At 35.5% G+C, this 24,470-nt stretch overlaps 1 protein-coding gene across 16 annotated transcripts in view; it reads right to left on the reverse strand.

The window, feature by feature from the left end:
* The window catches only part of EMSY (EMSY transcriptional repressor, BRCA2 interacting), an 81,517-nt gene that overhangs the window by 19,008 nt on the left and 38,039 nt on the right, over window positions 1-24,470 (reverse strand). For 13 of the 16 annotated variants that reach the window (XM_006041059.3, XM_006041058.3, XM_006041063.3 and 10 more), the window contains 5 exons: window positions 18,843-18,992; window positions 16,016-16,186; window positions 10,248-10,384; window positions 7,612-7,785; window positions 5,368-5,566 (listed from right to left, as the gene is read on the reverse strand). In XM_006041059.3, coding sequence (XP_006041121.1) covers window positions 5,368-5,566; window positions 7,612-7,785; window positions 10,248-10,384; window positions 16,016-16,186; window positions 18,843-18,992 — 831 coding nt within the window. The remainder of the gene's footprint in view (window positions 1-5,367; window positions 5,567-7,611; window positions 7,786-10,247; window positions 10,385-16,015; window positions 16,187-18,842; window positions 18,993-24,470) is intronic. The other 3 variants (XM_025266377.2, XM_006041062.3, XM_025266380.2) reach the window with 3 other exon arrangements.

A 24,470-nucleotide genomic window follows, 5' to 3' on the forward strand; every position in this document is an offset into this window, starting at 1 on the left:
AAGGACGGGGGAGCCTGGTGGGCTGCCGTCTCTGGGGTCACACAGAGTCGGACACAACTGAAGTGACTTAGCAGCAGCAGCAGCAGCAGCGGTAAGACCTCTCAGGCTTCCCTGGTAGCTTCCCTGCAGCTGAAAGAATCCACCTGCAATGTGGGTGACCTACGTTTGATCCCTGAGTTGGAAAGATCCCCTGGAGAAGGGAATGGCTACCCATTCCAGTATTCTGGCCTGGAGAATTCCACGGACTATGTATTAGTCCATGGGGTCGCAAAGAGTCAGAAACGACTGAGCTACTTTCAACTTTCACATGAGACCTCTGAGCTAGAAAAAATAAAATCTAAAAGTATGTTTAATACTATCATCGATCTTATGTTAAAATCTTCAAAATATCACCACCAGTCCAGGAATCGAGCACTAAAGAACTCACTGTTTTCCAAGGCAGTTTCCTTCCATCTTTGCACAGTTATGACAATTAGAAAATTTTCTTGTATGGAGTGGAAACAGGTCTTCTGATTGCTTCTCAACGGTTCTAGTTCTGCCCATGTACCTATCAAAGACCAATTCTTTTCCCTCTTCTATGTCACATTCCTTAAGATAACTGACAACAGTTCCTATGTCCCCCACAACCCAACCCAATCTTCATCTTCTCTTCTCTATGATAAATGTCCTCTTTCCACCTACTGTTCTTCATAAAAATGATTCCCAGATGCTGCACGCACCTAATCCATCTATTCTATACTAAACCCAAGATGTCTGTATCTTTTCCATGATGTAATAGGTATCTTCCCTCTGAAATACTGTCATAAAAAACAAGGCCTTCACAGTATTTAATGGCTTACACAGCTTTCCCCCAAATGTTCCAATGAACATTTTGCAAAAGAAGGGTTCCATGCTCAAAAAAGTTGGAGGGCATTTTATATTATATACGCCATTCTTCATCTTTCACAATATATATCACCACATAATGACTCTGAAAAGTTCTGCAATAAGTATTGGTATGTTTTGCTTAACCTTCATTCATTCCTTACCCTTACCATAACCTGCTGAGATCATGAAGCTTCTGGAAAAATCATCCTAGAAACTAAGTTATTTAAAACAATGTCTTTATAGGATGCATTTTCGTATTTGCTTCATTCATGTTCCATCTTAAATCACTACCCTTGGTTTTGTCTCCTTTTTCTCTTTCATTTTACTTCACATAATCTTGTATTCTAGTCTACTTAAAACCTTTTTTGGAAACAAAGTTTTTCTTTTAACGTTTTTTACTCTCTTTAAAAAAAAATATGGAACCCAATAAGCCCAATAACCCTGTTCCCAAGTGAAAAAGAGAAAAAAAGAAGATCCAAATAGGAAGGAAAGCTGAAGAGTTGTGGAAGGTATGTGGCCCAATTTTCATTTAGCGACCTAGGCAAGTATGACCCTGAACTATTAGAGTTGGTCATCTAGCTGTCTATCAGTATGTAAAAATACTTCAGGTGTATAGAACTTAACCCACTAGGTTAGGAGAAACCCCAGAAAGGAAAAAATATTTTGGACTCAGGAAACAAAAGTGAATTTATAAGGCTGAAGCTTAACCCTGTGCCACAGTCGCTGTTACAGCTGCTCTTTTGTTTGTTCATTCAGAGAAACTTTTACTGAGTGTCTACTTAGAGCTAGTTAACCTCTTCACTAAATACTGAATATACAGAGATGAGTATGATGCTTGCCTCTAAGAAGTTAGTAGCCTAGTGGAAAAGAAAATAATTATATTAAACAAACAAAAAAAGTACAAAATAAAATGATCAATGATAAACTAGCTGGTAGTACAAAGCAATTTTGGAAGCCTAGTATAGAAGGAGTAATGAACCCTCCCAGGGTGATTAAGGAAAGTGCCATAACAAGGTGAAGATGAAGGTCTCCATTCTAACCTGTGAGAAGACAGTTCAGAAATAATGTATAAGGCCTAAACTGCTTCTCCTTTCAGGCAGGGAATGGTGGGAAAAGTTTAGAAACCACAAGTAGAATCAAGGAAACCTTTGGCATAAAAAGACATCTTTATTCTAAGACTTGTATAAAGGAAGTCACTAGAAAAAGGATATGAAGTCAAGAAAAGTCAATCTATTCTTACAGTAGAATGCCAACTATCAACTAGGTAACAAATAATAGACTTTAGAAAATTATCACTGGATGCTAAAACTAGCAGATAAAGATGAGGGATATGATATTTATATAGTTTCAAACCATCTCTCCATATATTACCATTAATCTCAAAGGGACATATGGTAATTTCATAATGCAAAAAAAAAAGGGGGGGGAGGGGAAGGCATTAACCAAGAGATCAACATTAACACAACATCACCAATATTGGGACAAACTGCCATCAGTGCCTTCTGATAAGTAACGCTAAGAATACACTACATCTGTGGAATTCATGCTGAATCAGATGAGAAACATCAGACAATGCAACTAAACATAATGCATAATACTGATGTGGGCTGTGGACTGGTGGTGGGGGTAGGTTGCTGTACTGGCAAAACTACAAAGGATTACGTGATTGGACAGTTGATGACATCTGAATGGATTGTAGATCATAGAACTAAAACTTTAAATCATGATTTTGATAACTGTATTTTAGTTATGAAGAGACTAACCCTTAAGAAATATAAGCCGACAAATATATAAGTATTTAGAGATAAAAGGCATGACATCTACAACTTGTTCTCAAATGGTTAAAAATTTCAAAAATTATAAACACACAGGGGGCGGCACAGAAAGAGAATCAACAACAAAGTAAATAGGGCAAAATATAAATAAGTGGTGAATCTAGTAAAAGACTATACACAGAGGTTCTTTTTATTCCTGTAACTTTTTATAAATTTGAAATTACATTAAAAGTACTAAACAGAGGTGGGCTAAAAACTACAAAAACAATATAAAGAAAAAAATGGGCTGTTATATAGTGCTTATATTCCCAGTAGGTATGAAAACCAAACTTGAGTCTTAAACTTAACAAAACCTTTATCCCTTTCTCTTATAACACAGCATATATATTCCCACAGCATATATAGTCCCTTGTCTTTGGAGAATATACTAAGAAACTATACAGTGAAATGGGGAGAGGAGTATTATAAAAATTGGCTTTAGGGACCTCCCTGGTGGCCCAGTAGTTAAGAAACCACCTTGCAAGGCAGGGGACATGGGTTTGATCTCTGGTCGGGGAATGTCACAACTACTGAGCCCACACACTCTGGAGCCTGTGTGCCACAACTAAAGAGTTGTGCAGCACAACGAATATTCTGCAGGACACAATTAAGACCTAGCACAGCCAAATAAAAAGCAAATAAATAAATATTTTTTTAAACTGGCTTTATAGTTAACTATATTAGATATTCTTCTTTGGTGATTTTTTTCTGTATTATAAAATATTTTAAAAAGAAGTAATATGCAATGAGAGATAAATAACAAAAATAAAAATAAATGATGCCACATATAATAACAGATCAAAGAGCAAGAAATTTATACTCAATCACTTCCAAAAATAGTCAAACTTTTGTCCTTTTCTTAGAATGAAAACTAAAGGTTCCCTAATGAAATGGCATGTTAGGGAAGTAATGACTGGCTTATAGCTCCCTTAGGAAAAAAACAGCAATTTCAAAGGTAACCTGAGCTTGTGTATATATAATTTACTGTTCAGGTTCCCATTTCAGCACCAATTCATAACCTAAACATTTTACCTGTCTTTTATGAAAATATTTCTCAAAGGAAAAAACAGCTGGAATTATTCAAATAAGTACAGACTTAAAAATAAAAGAGAAAAAAAGAATCTTATTGCTAGTTTAAGAATAGAATCTATACACATCAAATCAGTAAGTCTAAAAGAAACAGAGTAAATATCACCCCACTGTAACCAGACATAAACTGATTCATAACCAATATGGAATGATAAATTAAACCTTAGTAAATTGATTCAGAAAATATTACTATTACTGATAATATGCTGAAGAAAATTATCCATTTTCTAAAATGAGAGCCATACTGTTTGCTAAAATCAATATTTTATTTTTTTATCAATGAGTTTCCAAAGACCATTTCAAACGCTACCTCCTTCATGAAGCTTTTTCATAAAGCTTACTACATAGTATAAATTTAAAGATAAATGTTCAAATTGAATTAATGGAATAATTAGCAATATGAACCGTTAATAAGACTAATCTGGGATGATTCCACCAAAGAGTTAAAATAATAATGCCTGTACAATATGAAGAAACTGTATTGAAAAAGTGAAGGTGCTAAGAAAGCATTCCAGACAGAATAATGTGGACGATGAGGAGAGGAAACAGTGAGTGAGGAATGATCAAAGAAAGATAAACAGTTCTGTTTCAATATATCAGAGCTTCTAAGTACAGGCATAAATATACTACCTGGGTGGTGACGGTAACTGACACACACACAGGTACTAGATCTGTTGTTGTTGTGCAGTTGCTCAGTCATGTCCAGCTCTTCGCAACTCCATGAACTGCAGCACGCCAGGCCTCCCTGTCCTTCACTATCTCCCTGAGTTTGCGCAAACTCATGTCCATTTAGTCAGTGATACCATCCAACCATCTCATCCTCTGTCGCCCCCTTCTCCTCTTGTCCTCAATCTTTCCCAGCATCAGGGTCTAGATTTGTACAAAGTCTCAAAGTTTATGATCAATATGGTGGTTAAGGTAACTGACAGACACAGGTACTAGATTTGTAGAAAATCTCAAAGCTTATGATCATTGAGTTTATTTCAATAAGTGACTCCCTAGAACAACATAATTAAAATAGCACTAACTATAACTAGTTTCCCTACTATGGAGCCTGGCTTCATATCACCTTCCTTATAATTAGGACAACCATACAATTATCATCTAAACTGGAACACCTATGAGAGTGAAAGACAGTGCTATTATTATTCTAGAACAGAAATAAACTAAGACTTATTCCATGCAAACTGCAATGTATGAACACCCACATACAGCCCATTTATAGGCCTATCTCTGGCCACCATGATCCTTTCTCAAGATTCAGCAAAAATCATTTCAAAAGGTACACTCACTTTCTTGCACACTTCTACTTACTCAAAGCAAACAAAAGGAATCACAGCTCTATCCACTTTGATAATACCTATCTCCCAAAATCATCACCTAGTTTATGAATTATTTGATGAACATATGCCAGGCAAGAAAGAATGGCCTTACCAAAAACAAAATGTCTGCTCACATCAAACAAAAGACAATAAAATCAAAAGAAATGACAAGTCAAAGTATACATGTTTGTTTGAGATCCTTAGATTCAACTATTTTAGAACTAGGGCATTATCTCAGCAATAATTATATAAATCAGAAGTAAAATGGGTCTTACCTTGGGAACTTTGGGAGGACTCTGTAGAAGAGGAACTACTATCTGTATAACTCTGTAGTTCTTCCTTTCCTTCTTGAATAGATGAATTACCAGCCTCTGCCACCCTGGAGGCTTGTTGTAATGTTTCTGTGACAAGTTGCCTTGTTTGCTCACTAACAACTGTGGCCTGAAACGTCACTGGTTTGGGTTTAATAAGAACCTAGAAGACAAGTGGAAATACAACCAGTATAAATTTTTGAGCATTTAAAATATGTTTAACTTCTAGATCATAATAAAACAAATATTTTCCTGATATGGAAAACAGTACTCTGTCTATTTATTATACTTTGGGCACAGCATTGATCATCACAGACAAATTCAATCTATGAATCAATTATACAGGCCACATATACAGTTCATGCTACAACAGCTACAATCCTGACAAGAGCCTTTACTCTGTTTTTTCTTGCCTAAAATGACTTCAGGAATCATTTTACAATCTGCAGTTATATAGTAGAATGATAGCCACAAGCTAAGGACGGCAGAACAGAAAGACACAAGGAGCCTAGATTCCCAGGGGAAGTGTGTGTGTGTGTGTGTGTGTGTGTGTGTGTGTGTGTGTGAGAGAGAGATAGAATTTAAGTATTTATGTATACTATACATAGTCAGCATAAGAGGAAAGATTTCCCGTGTGTGTGTGTGTGTGTGAGATAGAATTTAAGTATTTATGTATACTATACATAGTCAGCGTAAGAGGAAAGATTTCCTCAGATCTCCCAGGAGAATTTTTGAGTCACAATAACAGTCCAGGATTTCCTTCCTCTAAATATTTATCAACATAATAAAAATAAAACCCTAATTTGTTTAAGCCACTGTTCTTCAGGTTTCTTTTTAGCAACCAAATGAAATTCCTAATTAACACACCTGCACAAAGTAATCTTGCTTAGGACCTAAGTCATCTTTTAAGAAATCTCCAAAGGAACACTAATTTAGACAACTGGGTGTGCGTGCATGCTCAGTCATTTCCGACTCTTTGCAACCCTATGGACTCTAGCCCACCACGCTCCTCTCTCCATGGGAATCTCCAGGCAACAATACTGGAGTGGGTTGCCATTCCCTCCTCCAGGGGATCTTCCCCACCCAGGGATTGAACCTGCGTCTCCTGCATCTCCTGCATTGCAGGCAGACTCTTTACTGCTGAGCCACAATTTAGACAACTACTATAGTCAATAAGGAACATGTGACAGATCAACCTTGGCAAAGGTCAAAACCACACAGACAGTAGAACAAGTGAAATGGGAAGAAAGTTTCACACTGAACTATTCAATTCAAAGTGTGGACTCCAGGAGTTAACTTCAATGGGGTACATGGAATGAAAATGTTACTTCACCACAATTATTTTTTACTTCTCCATTTATAAGAATCTAAATCTTTCAGACTCTATTAAGTCACCCATTTCCAAAAATTCAAGAATGAAAACATGGGTTATGACAAAGATGATGGAGAAAATGTAACTGTTGCCACTGAAATTTAAAGCAATTTGACCTTATTAGAAAAATCACAAAACTAATGGTTTTGATATATAAACTATTTGGCTATAATATTGAGGGAACTGACTCTAAAGGCAAACTATTAGTTTATAGATAAATTATTATCTTTTACAAAAATTCTAAAAATGGCATTTTTCAACCAAAGCTGATATCATTTCCTTTGATATTCTCAAGAAAGTAAAGTACCTGAAAAATAAACAGTAGCCCACCAACACAACATTAAATCCTGAGCCTCAATTTCCCAGGTAAATTTCTAGAAAAGCTCCCTTATCATTTACTGGTTGAAAAATGAACAGATCTTTACTTTCTCCATTATTTAGGTTTCAAGGAAATGAAATTTATAAGTAAATATCTCAAGTGCTTTCAAAGGTCATATAAGCTTACACAAAAATATTCTTTGACAGATTATGAATAACTACTATCCTCTGTCAACCATGTACTTCTCAAGTAATGACATACATCTTCAGCAAATTTTACTCCAAGGGGATTCTATTCTCTAATTTTTGCTCATGACATGATACAAATATTTAATTTTTTTTAAGTACTGAAAAGAGAAACACAGGTTTTGAAAACAGACGGTTATAAACACTCAATCATAACTTTTAATAATCTGGTTCTTTCAATGTTACTCATCTTTTTGTTCAGATTTCTACCTTGGAATTTTAGGAATTTGAAATATACCAGAGTCAAGAAAAATCACCATATCTTAGCATACCTGTGTTTTCCCTTGCTGCCCATAAACAATTTTTGTTGGGATGATTTTAGCTGCTGGTTGAACTGTGGAACCTATACCTTTTGGCTGAGTTACAATCATTTTGGTGATGGGTCTTGTAGCAGTGATAATAGCTGGCTTTGCTCCTGTTGGCACCGTCTGAATAGTCTTTTCTCCCTAAATTGAAGTCAGTAAATACATGAGATTTACATACATTTAAATGGGAAAAAAAAGTCCTTTTACTGAAAAATCATAGAAAAGTTTTACCAGGATGATGAGGAAAGAGTTGCAAATTGTGCAACAAAGTATAAGCTTCCAGGTGATCAAAAATGTTAGACCTAGTTGAAATGATCTTAGAAGTCATCTGACCAACCTTCTGTCCAAAGAAGGCAGTAAATATTTCTTGGTGAGTGAATTTTAAAAATTACCTTATTTAAGAATACTTAGTATTCTCTGTCATTCACAGAATATATATACTAAAAGAGTCAAAATTTAGAGAGTATATACTGTTATCTCTAAGTGTTGGAACTACAGGTCGTGCTCCCTCAATATTCATCTTTATGTGACAGTTTATATGAAATAAACATATGTATAATAAAAAAATTAGTGTGCATTCTACCAATAGCTAAATGTTCACATACAAAATAAATTAAGTTCCCCAAATATGAAGTTATAAGGCTATATAGCAGAATGTCTATGTGAAATGGTATGGGCAAGAAATGTAATCAGCAGCAATATTAACATTTTTTCTGAGGTTACACTGGAAAAAACAAAGAAAAAACTTAGGACATTTCCCACATTAGCATGTTACTAATATCACTTTAGTCTACTAACTAGATAGTTTAAGCCCATTAACTTTTCACCATTTTCTACATTTTCATCTGCTTTATTCTTAAGTACTATTTTCTGATCATTTATGGAGTCAATACTTGAGCTTAACAAATTAAATTCAGTCATTTTGCTAAAGTACTAAAATTTTTTTAAAAAATCCATAAAATTAAAAAGGAAAATATCTAAAATTTTTTCACCTTATCAGTTTTTCTTTTCAGTCACCATCACCTAAATGTGTAGCCACTGAAATTTAGCAGCCAGTAAAAACAAAACACCCAGGTGAACTGGCAAAAAGGTAATTACTCTGTAAATTTAGGTTAAATGATTACAAACTTCACAAGTTTAAATATCTGCTGCAATAATCTAAGGAAAACATGGAGTGTCTGCCAACCGTGCGATTACTTATTTTAATACATAACACACCCTTCACGGCAGCATCTCTGGAAAGAGCTCTATAATCATTTGCCAAGAGCTGCTAGTTTGCAAGTGGGCGTGCCCTTTTATTAAGAAGCTCAATGGGCCCTGTCCAAGTAAAATTATAAAGACCCATTCAAAACAGACTAGCAGGCTTTTTTGAAAAAGCTCTTTTGGTGTGTGTGTGCATACATGCACAGGTGTGTGTGTGTGTGTGTGTATGCACAGGTAAGCAAGTTTTGAGTATAGGTGCATGTAGGTATGTGGTGAAGAGGATGGTCTTATACCCTGATCTTCTTGTTTGACTATCATTTCTTGCATCAAACTTTTTGCTATTAGATATATATGGCAGCAAGTACTCACATATACTATTTTTATATCTGTATGACCATAGGACCTAGAGTACATGGTACCCCTCTCTTTTAATATCAAGTTCCATGAAATTACAAACCATGTAATTTCTGAAAATCTATATTCTAATTCCGGCTTTATTTTTGGCTTACTATGTGAACCGAGGCGAGGAACAATCTACGCTTTCCTACATGATGAAAATATCTAATACTAGACACCCACCAGCACTGTAAAGACTATGATGCCAAGGAAGCCACTAGAGATCAACTACAATGAAGCATAGTATTCTTTTTTCTAGCAAAGTAGAGATATTACCAAACCTCTATAGTTAAGTACAAAGAATAATAACAGTAAGAAGAAACATTTTATTGAGGACTTATGGGCCAGGTACTGTTTTAAGCACTTTTAAAACAGTTACCAGTTAGTTACTCATTACTCAACAAACTCACTGGTAGAGATCACCAATGTACAAATGAGGAAATTATGGATGAGAGAAGTGGAATAAGTTAGCCAAACACCTATGATACTCAGAGACAAAGCCTAGGTTTGGCTAACTTCAAATCTCTTAACCTCGTAACAACTGCCTTCAGAACTATAAATGCATCTCTAATTTACTTGATTTTTTTCCCACTAGCTCAAAGAAGTAAAAGTGAAAGTAACAAATCCTTATCATTAATTTAGTCTTAGCGGCAAATATTTCTCTTTGCCTAGCCTATGTCCAATACTAGACTGGTATCTACTGGCCATAAGCAGGAATAAAACTGTCCACTGACAGAGTTCCCTCTGAGTTAAGCTGGTAAAATCTTCCATCTGAACCAACCTAAGACTGAAATCATGGTCATAAGCAACATAGTCATGAGCAACATGTTTTAGAAATTACTGTAAAAAATGGCATCAATAGGTGGTGTTTTTTACATCACAGCAGGAGTAAATCAAGCCATTCTATCCATTGTGGGTTCTCAAGTCCTTAGACAAATATTTATATAGCTGGTCTTTAAAATCCTTAGTGGACTGCTCAGTCTGTAGTTCAAGCTCTTACTTACTCCGGCATTTAGCAACGTTGTGACAACGTTTTTGCCCGGGAGGCCTTGAATGGTCGTTCCTTTTCCTGTAGTCTTTTGCACAACAATCACATTGGGCTTGGAAGTCATGGGGATTGTAGTGATTTTGGTAGTCGTTCCTTAGAGAAGGGGGGAGAAAAGGAGGCCTGAGTTAATTAAGGACTAGTGATATTTGGTTATTTCTATTTATGTTGTACACAATTAAATACATGTAGTCAGTGTTACCCCAGATGATGTCAAAGCTGTCATGAGGATGAAAATGAAGGCCTTGGAATAATAAATTACAAGTTGTCCTAGAATGAAAGAATATTAAGAATCGATTCTTACAGCATTCATCTTTTTGGAATCTGAAGACCTACATAACAAACTCAGAATCTAAATATATCACCATCTGCTTCCCTATCGATATTCTTCTTCTGACTAGTTAACTGGAACAAATTAGACTATTTCATGACAAACATTTCTCCCAAACTCAACAGTGTTACCTGTGTGACTAGTATGACAGGAAAACACTTCAAAAAAAGAATATAAAAAAGGATAAATGTATATAAAAATTCTCATATAACACTAAATTGTAGAGAAAATTTATGAAAAAGAAATGTCATTTATTTTTATGAGAACAAAAAAGAAAATAAACACTAGTCCCAGACCAAGTCAGATGAAACATGTACTCTTATAATTTTCAACACTCTGAAAAGTCTGAGGATGAAACCCTAATTTATATACTTAAATATATAAATTTATATTTTCAATCATTAAGTTCTATATAATAGATCTATGTCTACCAATCCAAACATATTAGTATCTTACCCTCTCCCGCACATCCTTCCACAATATGTTTCTCTTCTATCAAATTTATCTTCCTATCATATTCATACCCTATATTCTTCTAATTGTTCAAATTGGAAATCCTGGAGCAAATCTTTGATTCTTGCCTTGTCTTCACTCTGCATCCTCTAACAAAATAATAGCCCCTTAGCTCCAACCATATTTTTTTATACCACTGACTCCTCAGTGTTTAGCACACACCGTATTGCAATTACTCAAGTTATCATTCAGTGAGTATACAAATGAACTAAATTTGTCATAACAAATGTCTTCTTTCAAAATGTTATCAATGTCAGCTCAACAGACAGGCCCACATCTCTCTTGCTTTCCGGTATCTTCTCCCTATTTCAAGCTTCTCTGTCATGCAAACAGCTCTGATGTATCCTGCCATAGCAAACATTCTTAAAAAAAAAAAAAAAAAAAAAAACCACCTCATTTCATCATGCCACGAACCAACAACATGTGAAACTGGTCAAAAACCTTCCAAATCCTCACTGTATTTTGTTTCAACTTCCCTTCTTGGGTTTCAAAATCCTTTATAATTTGATCTTATTTGTTCCCACTGCACAATGTACACCATAATCTCTATAGTTTAACGAGTATTTTCTTTTATTATGGCTTCCTACTATCTACCACACAAAGACCAAACTCTTCAGCTTAGCCCTCCAGGTTCCATCAGACTTTAATTTTCAGGATTACCCAATATATATCTCTTCTTCAGTGTGCTGATTTCCACATCAGTCCTTGAGCTACTAGACCCAATTCACCCTTTATACCTATAATTTCCTCTGGCTATGCAAACAGGCAAGTCATAGTTTTCCTCTACAGGCTTGCATATCATTTATCAAATGACTAAGCACAGAATGGATACACATTAAATACATGATTAATATACTCTTGAGAAGAAAAATTAAAATTTTATTATTTTCTACTGGGAAACCTTAGCATTCTCTACTATAGTTTCAGAAATAAGATTGATAAGAATAAGAATGTTCTAGTTATGTGTCAATTTTTGGCAATCTTGTTACAATATAATACACTTGCCATCATCTAATGCCTCTATCAGTCTGAGGTAACATGCTCAGGTTACATAAAAAAGCACTTTTGTCCATGGGCCAGTTTCACAAATATTTTTTCCTTTATCTGTGGTCTGTGAATAGTAAGCTGTTAAAAGCCACAAAAACCAAGCTGCCTATTATTTACTTATATCAACTTTAACTCTTATTAACTCCAATTCCTCATGTGATTGACTATGATGCCTTCTCTGACAATGCTCCCTCATCAAATATTTGGTTAATAAAAAAATGTTTTTAGAAAGTAAGCATTAAATACTAGCTCAAGGAAATGTAAACCAAGCTTTAACTTTATAGCAAAGTATAAGGGTCACATTTTTGACAAAACTTACTTAACAAATGAATTATCTTTATAACTATGAAAATATCAAATCCTTTCTATTACAGGTGTGTCAATTTGTGAGACAGCTGCAAACCAAGTTCACTAGCTTAACAAAATGGGAGGCGGTGTGTTAGAAAACTGAAGAAAAAGGCATAACATAAGGAAAAGCAAGTACAGTATTATATTAAGATAGAATACGATTTATAACTAGAACTATCAAATTATAAAAATTTAAAATTCTAATAGTATATTTTTGTATCTCAGGTGATATCTATTATATTGAAGTAAGAAGTATTACTCATTTAAAAAAAAGTCTTCCTCTATACTTTCATAGTATTCAGCCTACAGTTCTCATGTTACAAGACAATGTATGAAGTTCACTTGTTTAGCGTTCTGTAGGGCACAGAATATCCCTTATGTACATCACTGTGTATCACAGCACCCAACCCCACATCTAGCTCATAGCATATTAGAGAACTCACCTAGACATACAGTCCTTACTTATAAAGAGTCAAAATACAATAGGTGCAAGAAACTGTGAATCACATTTGGATCAAGGCTATGACACTGACGCATTCCAGAGATTCCTATTCAAAAATAAGATGCCTGTAAAACTTTGAGCATTATGGAACGTAGGCGTAAAGAACACAAATTAATTGGCCTAGACTTTATTATTCACTGATTCTTAAATCACTCTGGCAATTTTGGTTTTGGGGGTAATTTTTTATATGTTACTCTGCTCAAAGAATGAACAAATAAATGTAATGAATGAACAAATGAATGTAACGAATGAACAAATACAGACAAACACTAGCCCCTTGCCTGGACATTGTACTAAAGATAAGGGGAATCAAAATCAAGTCCTGCCATTGTCACAGGTTCTCATAAAGTCCTTAGATTCAAGGTAATGAGTTTACCTCTAAAGAATCCATCTTCTGCATAAAACAGACACGATTTTTCAACCAACTTTCAACAAAGCTCACCAACAGACTTACTTATCTGATAATTCTATATATACACACACATATAAGTAAATATTTGACTGCATAAATGAATAACTGCAAAAACAGTCATGCCTTCAAACTTAACTGCTTATTCTAATAAAAATAAAAACTTGATCTTTCTGGAAACTACTTTGGAAGCATGAATTTGCCTTCCAGGACATTATACAAAGGAAATAAGAATTTCATATAATAATTTATGTATAATAATATTCTTCATAGGATTATCAATGAGAAAAAAATTGTTAAGTAACCTAAAACATTCAGCAATGAATAAACAGTTAAATTATGGTGCATTATAGGAGAGAATATTGTATAGTCATTAATCTGGGGTGTGAGGTATCAAAATACATTTAATGGAATGAGAAAATGACATTATTATATGAAAAAAGATTAAAACTGATTATATAGATCTATATTTAATTTTTAAAATATACATATATGCACAAAAACATTTATATAGAAATCTAAATAGAAAAAGGAATAAACAGAAACATACACAGATTATTTCCCTAGATGGCAAAAATTATAGGTTTTTAGTTTTCTTTGTATACCTTTCTGTATTTTCTAAATTCCCCACAATAAACATAAAAGTATTATTTTTTTTTAAAAAGCCTTCTATTCTCAAAGCCAGATGTATGAGTGTATTTTAAGAAAAGCATTTCTTTTTTGTTGTGGGGGTGGTGAGGGCATTGACTCTAGCATCCAGCATCTGATCATAGATGAAGGCAGAAAACTGTCTAAATTCATTCAACCTGGCTTATTGGTTTACTGTGAAAAGACAGGGATTGAAAATTTAAAAACTGACCAATAACCCCAGTATCATGGAACGAGAATATAATAAGAAACACTGACACGTAACATAAGGATTAGTTTAAAGTACTCAGAAATGAGAGAAGTTCTTTAGAATGAAAGTGTCAAATAGTGAAGCAGAGGTAGAGGCAAAACGAGCCCCACGCAATGAATAAAGCTATTTCAGCTGTGAGTCCATTATACCCTACCGTGCTGAAAAAGTTTAAGAGCTCTTCCTCTATATATCTATACACTTGAAATAGCAACTAACCACCAGTTACTTTATATTTTAGAACAAAGGTATGGTTACAAGTGTAGGGTATATACCTCACTGCCTCTTTGCTTCTAGGAAAATGTGCTTGTGTATATTGCTCTAACCTCACACAAAGCAGCTAAATCATAAATAAGGTTTGAAAACAAGAGGCTTCATGACATTCCTTCAAGCTATATGGTATTAAGAACTTACACCTAAATAAAGAAATACCCTATGGTCATGAAAAGTTATACACTAATAAAAAAACATGATTACTTCTTGAAAAATAAAGTTTTAAGTGTGTGCTCTATACTATTTAAAGATATTGTCAGGTAATAAATTACAATCTAGTTTTAACTGTGTTATTTAAAATATCCTCTTAAAAGCTGGAGTATGATGATTCTTTCCCTACTGGTTTCACCCTCCTTAGTTTGGCAAACATCAAAGTTTCTCACTTACACTTAAAGAGTAGAGCCAAAGTTAGCAGCTTTAAATATAGAGCTTTATGCCAATACCACGACCTGCCTTGTTTTTTTTCACTCCTTGAGTTATCAGCAACATCATATTACTGCCAGGAACTTCAATTCCTTCACTTTAAAATGTCAGAACAATTCACTGGGGGCATACAAAATACAGCTAGTCTTCAAAAATGGTAGACAGTAAAAGACCAGGGTTTGCCTGGTCAGAGATTATTCACATCATTTTAATTAAAAAACAATATTCAGTGGAAATAGATACCATGTTAACATTCCACTTCAGGGTACACAACTCAAATATTGCAGGAATAAATGAGCCATTAAAAACCAGGTAAGGTTCTAAAATACCAATAAATATTAGCTTTCATTATCTGAGTTAAATATTTTTAAAAAGTAAAAAGCCATTATAAATGGTGAAAAGCAAATAAAAATATTCAAGTATTTTTATTTTTTATAAGCTAAAGTGACATTAGTAATTGAAACTATGAGATTATGATCCTGCAAACATAAGTAGACAAATAAATACTAGTTAGTAATTGAGATTATGATCCCACAAACATATTTAGACAAATAAATACTAGTTCTTTCACTGTCTAGTTTATGTGGCTTTGGACAGGTCACATTCATCTCTTGAAATGTACAACACATCTATACCTATAAACTGGAGATGATACCAACTATTTCAGAGTTTTGAGGTAGAAATGAATTGATAGATGGGACAATATTTTATAAATGAAACATCTCTATGCAAATGTAAACTATAATCCTCCCATTCTGATTAAAAGCAACTAAATGTTCTCTCTATTTTAAAACTCTCAAAAGCTTAACATGTAAAGATTTTATACTGGAACTAAAAAACTATATTTAATCACTAGACATAAGGGCTAAAAACAAAGTTATAGATTTCTAAGCAGAAAACTGAGATCAAACAGTATCCTTTGACAGTGAAATGTTTTTTCCTCTTATTGGTCACCTATACCTTTAACATATTTCAGATATACCTACCAGAAACTATATTACTGCTAATTATCTTGCCCCCCAAGGTAGCTAATGATTTGGGTACTACTGTAATAATGCTACCACTGGTAGTTTTCACGTAGGTTGCAGCTCCAGGGGTTGCAGCCATCCGACCTATAGATGGGCTCACTGTTGGCCGAGTATAGGTTGCCTGTGTGCCTATAAAAAGGGAAAAGCCAAGAAAAAAACTTGTCATCACTTTTAGAAGAATGACAATTTATACAGTTTAACTGTAATTCAATGTAATCTACATTGCTTTAACTTGAAAATGGAATTTCAAGGTGTCAAGCCATTAAGTAACAATTTACAGCCAGTTTTCAATGCACATAGCAAGAACTACAGCCAACTCAATTTGAATTAACTTTACACATAAAATTTTGTGATGTGTTGCATCAAATTACTAACCCCAAGAAAAGCATAACTAACTCTGTTCCTTTCTTCCACTACCCTTCTTCCACTAGCTTGGTGCCAAAAGAAACTTAAATTTAATCATCTTTCCTGCCAGAGCATTTTAGATATTTCTGTTATAGATTTCAAGGTCTCCGCATCTGTTTTATGCTCTCAGTGCCAAATCCAATGTCAGCACTCAGCAAATAAGGCAGTATATTGTTTGCCTAAAATTTTATAAACTTTTACTGTTTTGTATTCTGCTACCCTCTAAATATATTTCCATCATTAGAGAGTTATTCCATCATTTTACTAGAGATTAAAGTTGTAGCTGCCAAGAGTTGCCAGGAATATTTTTTTACTGAGAAAATTCACTATTTACATATTTCCTCAACTTTAACCAACCTGTTAGAATATTTTTCTTCATATCTCTCAAAAAGATTTTACACTCGTCCCCACTATTTTTAGGACTTTTTCCTTCCCCCAAACAGGAACTAAAAATTAACCAGATTAGCCTATTGTAGCATCTCACACATCTGGTAACTCAGAAACACTATTCCTAAGTTTCTAAAACTGTTCCTAAGAACAGTTAGTTTTGAGGAGAAAGAAGATAATTCAGGCAACACTTTCTTCAACTGAAAACATTTTTTTCATAATTAGGTTCAGAAGTCGCTGTAATAATCATTTTCAAAACCCCCCTAAAATTGGTTTTATCCAGTTAGTATTTACCATTTTATAATGCAATCACTACCCAAAAAAAGGAAGAAGCAGAGGAACATTAAGTAGAATTAAACTGATTACAAACATACATCTAAATCAGAAAAATAAATCTAGTACAAAATAAATATGCTATGAAGATACATAGCTTGAATTAATTATAAGTGGAAAATATTTCAACTTTAGCTTTTGTTTTAAAATTTGCAGAAACATTTATTCTAACATAGATACATAAGGATACATTATTTTTCACTACCTTTCCCTAACATGAGGAATCACATCTTTGTACAAAATGGAGAAAAGTTTTGGGTGAAGAATGATAGATTCAATAAAAGAAAAACTGTTTTTAAAGCATAGGCTTTGCAAGAAGATTAAGTATTGCAGAATGGCAGTTGTCAGGGATTGGAAGAAGGTGGGAATGGACAGTTATTGTTTAATGGGCAGTTTCAGTTTGGGAAGACAAAAATGTTTTGGAGCTAGATGGTTTTAATGGCTGCAAAACAACGTTAATGTACTTAATGCCAATGAACTGTACACTTAAAAATGGTGAAAATGATAAATTTCATATTATCTATATTTTATCACAACCTTTTTAAAAAAAGTTTTGGGAGTCAAACAGACCTGGATTCAAATTCCAGTCCTGTCAGTCTCTGTTTTGTTTCTGAAAATGGAGACATTAAAGCTTAAGGGAGACTAAGGGTATATGTTTATACACACTTTTACATAATGGCCAATAGGTGATAGCTTATAAACTTGAGAAAGGAATCACTTTACACTCTTTAGATTCTATCATCTAAATTGTTGTTGTTCGGTTGTTAAGTCATGTCCGACTCTTTGCGACCCCATGCACTACAATATGCCAGGTTTCCCTGTCCTTCACTATCTCCTGGAATTTGCACAAACTCACGTCCATTGAGTCAGTGATGCAGCCAACAATCTCATCTCATCATCTAAATTTGGCCCTCTTCAAAGAGTCTGGTAAGAGTTACACCAATTTAAAATAACACCAATGGATAATACTAATTCTAACATTAATTTATAGTAATGGCTATTATAGTGATGGCTAGTAAAGCACTCTCCTGGGGACTTAACATACCAGATTTAGTAAAGGTATTAAGATCACATAGAAATAGACAACAGAAAAGACTGAGAGGAATTAAACTGGTCAAAGTCACAAAGGATGGTACTATTTCACTTCCTTGGGCCACAGTCTGGATACTCTCATAACTGGGTAAAATGGCATCCAATGCTTCTCTTAGTCAGACTAACACTTACCATACAATAATGTAACAAAGATTCTCAGCCTCATCAGGGTGAGATTCTCTTGGGCTGGGACTGTGTTTTCATTCACTCAACAAATCCTGACTGAACACCTACTTACAGATCAGCTCTACATACATAAGGTGAATAACATAGACACGATCCTTTATCCTCATGGAGCTCATGAGCTAATAAAGTAATTAACATCAAACAATTGACAAAAAAATACCTAAGTAATTAGAAACTGTAGTATGTGTTACAAAGGAAAAGAAGAGGACCATGACAACAGCAGAGAGCTAATTCGAGTTGGGAGGAGGGAAGAGTCAAGAGAGGCCTCTTTGAAGAATTGTCTCCTGAATTTCTATATTCCCAATATCAAGCAAATTACTGGGTCAGAGAAATTACTCAGTGAGTATGATGAATGAATGGACTGATGCTCAAGATAACTTACCAGTAGGAGTGGTTACCAGTTTAGTTGTCATAATTGCACCATTACTGCTAACCACCATAATAGGGGAATTGCTACTGGTAGGCAGAGTTGCTGTCACTGGTTTGGGTAAGATTTTACTTGGTTGAACTTGTTGTGTGATGATTTTAACACCTTTGAAAGAAGAAAGATAAATCTCAATACAAATTATTTTTTAATAATGTGCTTTATATCAACCCAAGAGGGCAGCAGTTATACACGTTTACTGAGTCTTGACTAAAGAAGCTTTCTTTCATATTGATGAATAATACTCTTTTAACTTTTATCCCTCAAACTATCTTTCCAAATTTCTTTGATTCAGGAATATAATTAAAATACTACAAAAACTATTGAACAAGTTGTTAATAAAAAATGATTTTTGTCTATGATTACATCATATGAGAGCTTTCAAAACAAATTAGCCATTGATCTTAACTTTCAGACAATCTGTGTTCTATGCAAATACTTGGGATAAAAGGATTAGAAGACAAAAATAAAAGTTAATGTAGCTTTTATATATTCTCTACTCTATCAAAGATTTTTCTAACCTCTTAAGATTACAAAAAGCAAGAACATTTTCTTTTTGAACCTTTTATTTTTAAACTTATTTTAAAGTATTTAAATAGCTCACTTTGTCAAAAGTAAAGAATATGCTCTTATTGAACCCACATAAAATACACATGTGGACAAGAATTTGAAAACAATATATAAAAATAAAATTAAAATATTAGGGTGGTGATGTTATATTTTTCATACATTTTTCAAATTTCTTTAAATGTTACTGTTACATTGACTTAACAAATTTCAGATGTCCATTTAAAAGAAATCTCTCATGCTAACAACAAATTTAAGTCCTAACAGCTGTTAACTAAGGAAGGAAAATTTTGGTAACACTTTTTCCCCACTAAACTTCACTGAAATAATTCATGGAATAGAATGTATTTCAATAGACAACTAAAATTTGTATTACTTTTTTGGATGGTGATTTAGGTTAAGATATGAGGTAGCAAACAAATATATTTATTTAATAGCCTTAAATAATTATAAAATACTTATATCCAACAAAGAAATTAAAATAATAACATCTAGGCATAATTAGTCAAATTACTTAATGATCTTTATGACTCAGCTTTCCATTCATAAAATAAAGATAATATTAGTATATATACCTTCTAGGATTGTTGTGAAGATTAATTATGGGAAAATTGTGAATTGCCTAATGCATAGCAAGGATTCAATAGAAAAAAAAGTATTACTACTGTATAAACAAATTCTGATTATAATAAATCATAAACTATAAAGCTGTAGGGGAAAAATGATTTCTAGAATTATCTCATTAATGAATTACAACAATGCTTAAGGTACATAAAGAAGATAACTCCCATGCTTTTAAAACCATTCCTCTCATTGTTGCAGTAAATAGAAAAAGGAGGAATTAAGTTTTTTCTTTCCCTTTCCTGAGAACAAAGAAGATAAAGAGAACAGTCAGCAGGCCTGATCATTCCTACTTTTTACTTTAACTGTTCCTAATCTGTTGTTGTTCAGTCACTCAGTCGTGTCTGACTATTTGCAACCCCGTGGACTGCAGCATGCCAGGCTTCCCTGTACTTCACTATTTCCTGGAGTTTGCTCAAACTCATGTCCATTGAGTCAGTGATGCCATACAACCATCTCATCCTCTGTCAGCCCCTTCTTCTTTTGCCCTCAATCTTTCCCAGCATCAAGGTCTTTACCAATGTCTACTCTTCGCATCAGGTGGCCAAAGGACTGGAGTTTTCACATCAGTCCTTCCAACGAATATTCAGGGTTGATTTCCTTTAGGATTGATTGGTTTGATCTCCTTGCTGTCCAAGGGACTCTCAAGAGTCTTCTCCAGCACCGCAATTCAAAAGCATCAATCCTAATCTCTAGTCTGTAACTAAGATTGCTTTTTTGCCCCCTAACTCGACATGAGCTACATTTTTACACCTATTATCCTTTGACTCTCTGTGAATTACATCCTGAATCTGGTGCTCACCTTTATAGCACTCGCTTCATAGACCACCCCTCATAGTTTTTCTCTTTTTGCACTACAAAAAGAAGGCCACAGGGCTACCAAACTGCCAGATTCAATTACTGGGTTACTTGATGCCACCCTATCATTGTTTTTAGAAACAATGCAAGAGGAAGAATACAAGATCCTTACACCTTTGTTCCTCATCATTGACTCCTGACTGCAAGCCCTCATCTTATATAAGCTCGTAGACTCCTCATAGAAGTGGAAGCTCAGTTCTTGAGGCATGAGGCTGTTGTGTCGCCCTCTGCTGCTGCTGCTAAGTCGCTTCAGTAGTATCCGACTGTGCGACCCAATAGACGGCAGCCCATCAGGCTCCCCCATCCCTGGGATTCTCCAGGTAAGAACACTGGAGTGGGTTGCCACTTCCTTCTCCAATGCATCAAAGTGAAAAGTGAAAGTGAACCACTCAGTCGTGTCTGACTCTTAGCGACCCTATGGACTGCAGCCTATCAGGCTCCTCCACCCTCTGCTGGCTGAGGATTAAAGCCACCTTTCTAATTCCTCCAAACTCTGTCTTCGTATTTTTTTATTCGGCTTCAGAGGGCAGAGAAAGCCAAGATTTTGGCCCTAACATCACCAAATCAAAACAAAACAAACTGTGTGGTGTGCTCAACTGCTCAGTTATGTCCAACATTTTGCAACCACATGGATTGTAGCCAACCAGGCTCCTCTCTGTACGGAATTTTTCAGGCAACAATACTAGAGTCAGTTGCTATTTTCTCCTCCAGGGGATTTTCCCAACCCAGGGATGGAACCTGCATCTTCTGTGTCTCCTATACTGGCAGGCAGACTCTTTACCACTGAGCCACCTGGGAAGCCAATTGTGTAGTTCAGTTCAGTTAGTTCAGTTCAGTCGCTCAGTCGTGTCCAACTCTGTGTGACCCCATGAACCGCAGCATGCCAGGCCTCCCTGTCCATCACCAACTCCCAGAGTCCATCCAAACACATGTCCATCAAGTCGGTGATGCCATCCAGCCATCTCATCCTCTGTCGTCCCCTTCTCCTCCTGCCCTCAATCTTTCCCAGCATCAGGGTCTTTTCAAATGAGGCAGCTCTTCACATCAGGTGGCCAAAGTATTGGAGTTTCAGCTTCAACATCAGTCCTTCCAATGAACACCTAGGGCCGATCTTTAGGATGGACTGGTTGGATCTCCTTGCAGTCCAAGGGACTCTCAAGAGTCTTCTCCAACACCACAGTTCAAAAGCATCAATTCTTCAGCACTCAGCTTTCTTTATAGTCCAACTCTCACATTCAAACATGACCACTGGAAAAACCATAGCCTTGACTAGACGGACCTTTGTTGGCAAAGTAATGTCTCTGCTTTTGAATATGCTATCTAGGTTGGTCATAACTTTCCTTCCAAGGAGTAAGCGTCTTTTCATTTCATGGCTGCAATTACCATCTGCAGTGATTTTGAAGCCCAGAAAAATAAAGTCTGACACTGTTTCCCCTGTTTCCCCATCTATTTCCCATGAAGTGATGGAACCAGATGCCATGATCTTAGTTTTCTGAATGTTGAGCTTTAAGGCCACTTTTTCACTCTCCTCTTTGTGTGGTAATGGATGTTAATTAAACTTATTGGGGGTCATTTCATAATACATGCATATATCAATCATTATGTTATACACCTCAAACTAATAATATGTTATATGTCAATTATACCTCAATTTAAAATAAGCAAATTACAAAAACCATTCCAGAGATTGATTTCTGACAAGAAAGCATAAGGAGTTCTGCTGACAATGAAACTGGTGAAAATGATTTTCAAAAAATAAATAAATAAAACCAACCAATGAAAGGCTCTGGTGACAGTCTCAAGACTAAACGAAAAGCATCTATTCAAGAATACATTTGGTAAGACAGGGGAAATCTCTAATATTTAAACTAAGACCTGTTCCTCGTCATCCCTCCCTACATGTGAAGCAAGGACTCCTCTCCAGACTGCCATAGTCAAGGGCACAGTTTCCTCCTTCTCCAGCTCCTAGTTGGAGGGCTTTCTTCTGAGGAGTAGAAGGACTTCAGCTTATCTCATTCTGCTCCCTGGTACCTGCTGCTAAGTCACAGGCCACTGCAGTCAAGAGGTGGCTACTCCCTTCTGCCCAGCCCCCAATCCATGGCTCTATCTTGGACAAAAAAAGCCTCTGAGAATATTGGGCTCGTGACCACTCTGGCTTGTAAGACAGTGGCTCCACCACTGGGGAAAGCAAGCTGAGAGGATCTCAGGCTGCTTGCCCACTCTCCCACACTTGACTTCACCGAGTGCTGTCAGCTTACAGAGCAGGGGTAACATACATAGAAAAGACTGCCATGACCCTACCCCCAGAGTTCCAGAGCTGCCTGAGGATAAAAACAGGTCTTAGATAGCTCCCTAGCCTCTTCCCAGAGAAACTGAACTCATTTGTAACAGAGCATGGAGAAGTTCAAACCTAAGGGTGCTCTCAAAAACAGTGGAGGATGTGATGAAAAAGACTAGAGATCTCTCAAGAAAATTAGATACCAAGGGAACATTTCATGCAGAGATGGGTACAATAAAGGACAGAAATGGTATGGACCTAACAGAAGCAGAAGATATTAAGAAGAGATGGAAAGAATACACAGAAGAACTATACAAAACAGTGTCTTAATGACTCAGATAACCAGGATGATGTGATCACTCACCTAGAGTCAGACATCCTGAAATGTGAAGTCAAAGGCCTTTGGAAGTGCCATACGAAAAAGCTAGTAGAGGTAATGGAATTCCAGCTGAGCTATTTCAAATCCTAAAAAGTTGATGCTGTGAAAGTGCTTCACTCAATATGCCAGCAAATTGGGAAAATTCAGCAGTGGCCACAGGACTGGAAAAGGTCAGTTTTTATTCCAGTTCCAAAGAAGGGCAATGCCAAAGAATGTTCAAACTGCCACACAACTGCACTCATTTCACATGCTAGCAAGGTAATGCTCAAAATCTTCCAAGCTAGGCTTCAATAGTACATGAACCAAGAACTCCCAGATGTACAAACTGGATTTAGAAAAGGCAGAGGAACCAGAGATCAAATTGCCAATATCCATTGGATCATAGAAAAAGGGAATTCCAGAAAAACACCTACTTCTGTTTCATTGACTATGCTAAAGCCTATGACTGTGTCAATCACAACAAACTGGAAAATTCTGAAAGAGATGGGAATACCAGACCACCTTACCCGCCTCCTGAGAAACGTGTATGCAGGTCAAGAAGCAACAGTTAGAACTGGACATGGAACAACAGACTGGTTCCAAATTGGGAAAGGAGTACATCAAGGCTGTATACTGTTACCCTGCTTATTTAAATTACATGCAGAGTATATAATGCTAAATGTGGGGCTGGATGAAGCTCAAGTTGTAATCAAGATTGCCAGGAGAAATATCAATAACCTCAGATATGCAGATGACACCACCCTTATGGCAGAAAGTGAAGAGGAACTAAAGATAAAGAGCCTCTTGATGAAAGTAAAAGAGGGGAGTGAAAGAGCTGGCTTAAAACTCAACATTCATAAAAGGAAGATCATGGCATCCAGTCCCATCACTTCATGGCAAATAG

Source organism: Bubalus bubalis, chromosome 16, assembly GCF_019923935.1.
Source record: "Bubalus bubalis isolate 160015118507 breed Murrah chromosome 16, NDDB_SH_1, whole genome shotgun sequence".
NCBI lineage: Eukaryota > Metazoa > Chordata > Mammalia > Artiodactyla > Bovidae > Bubalus > Bubalus bubalis.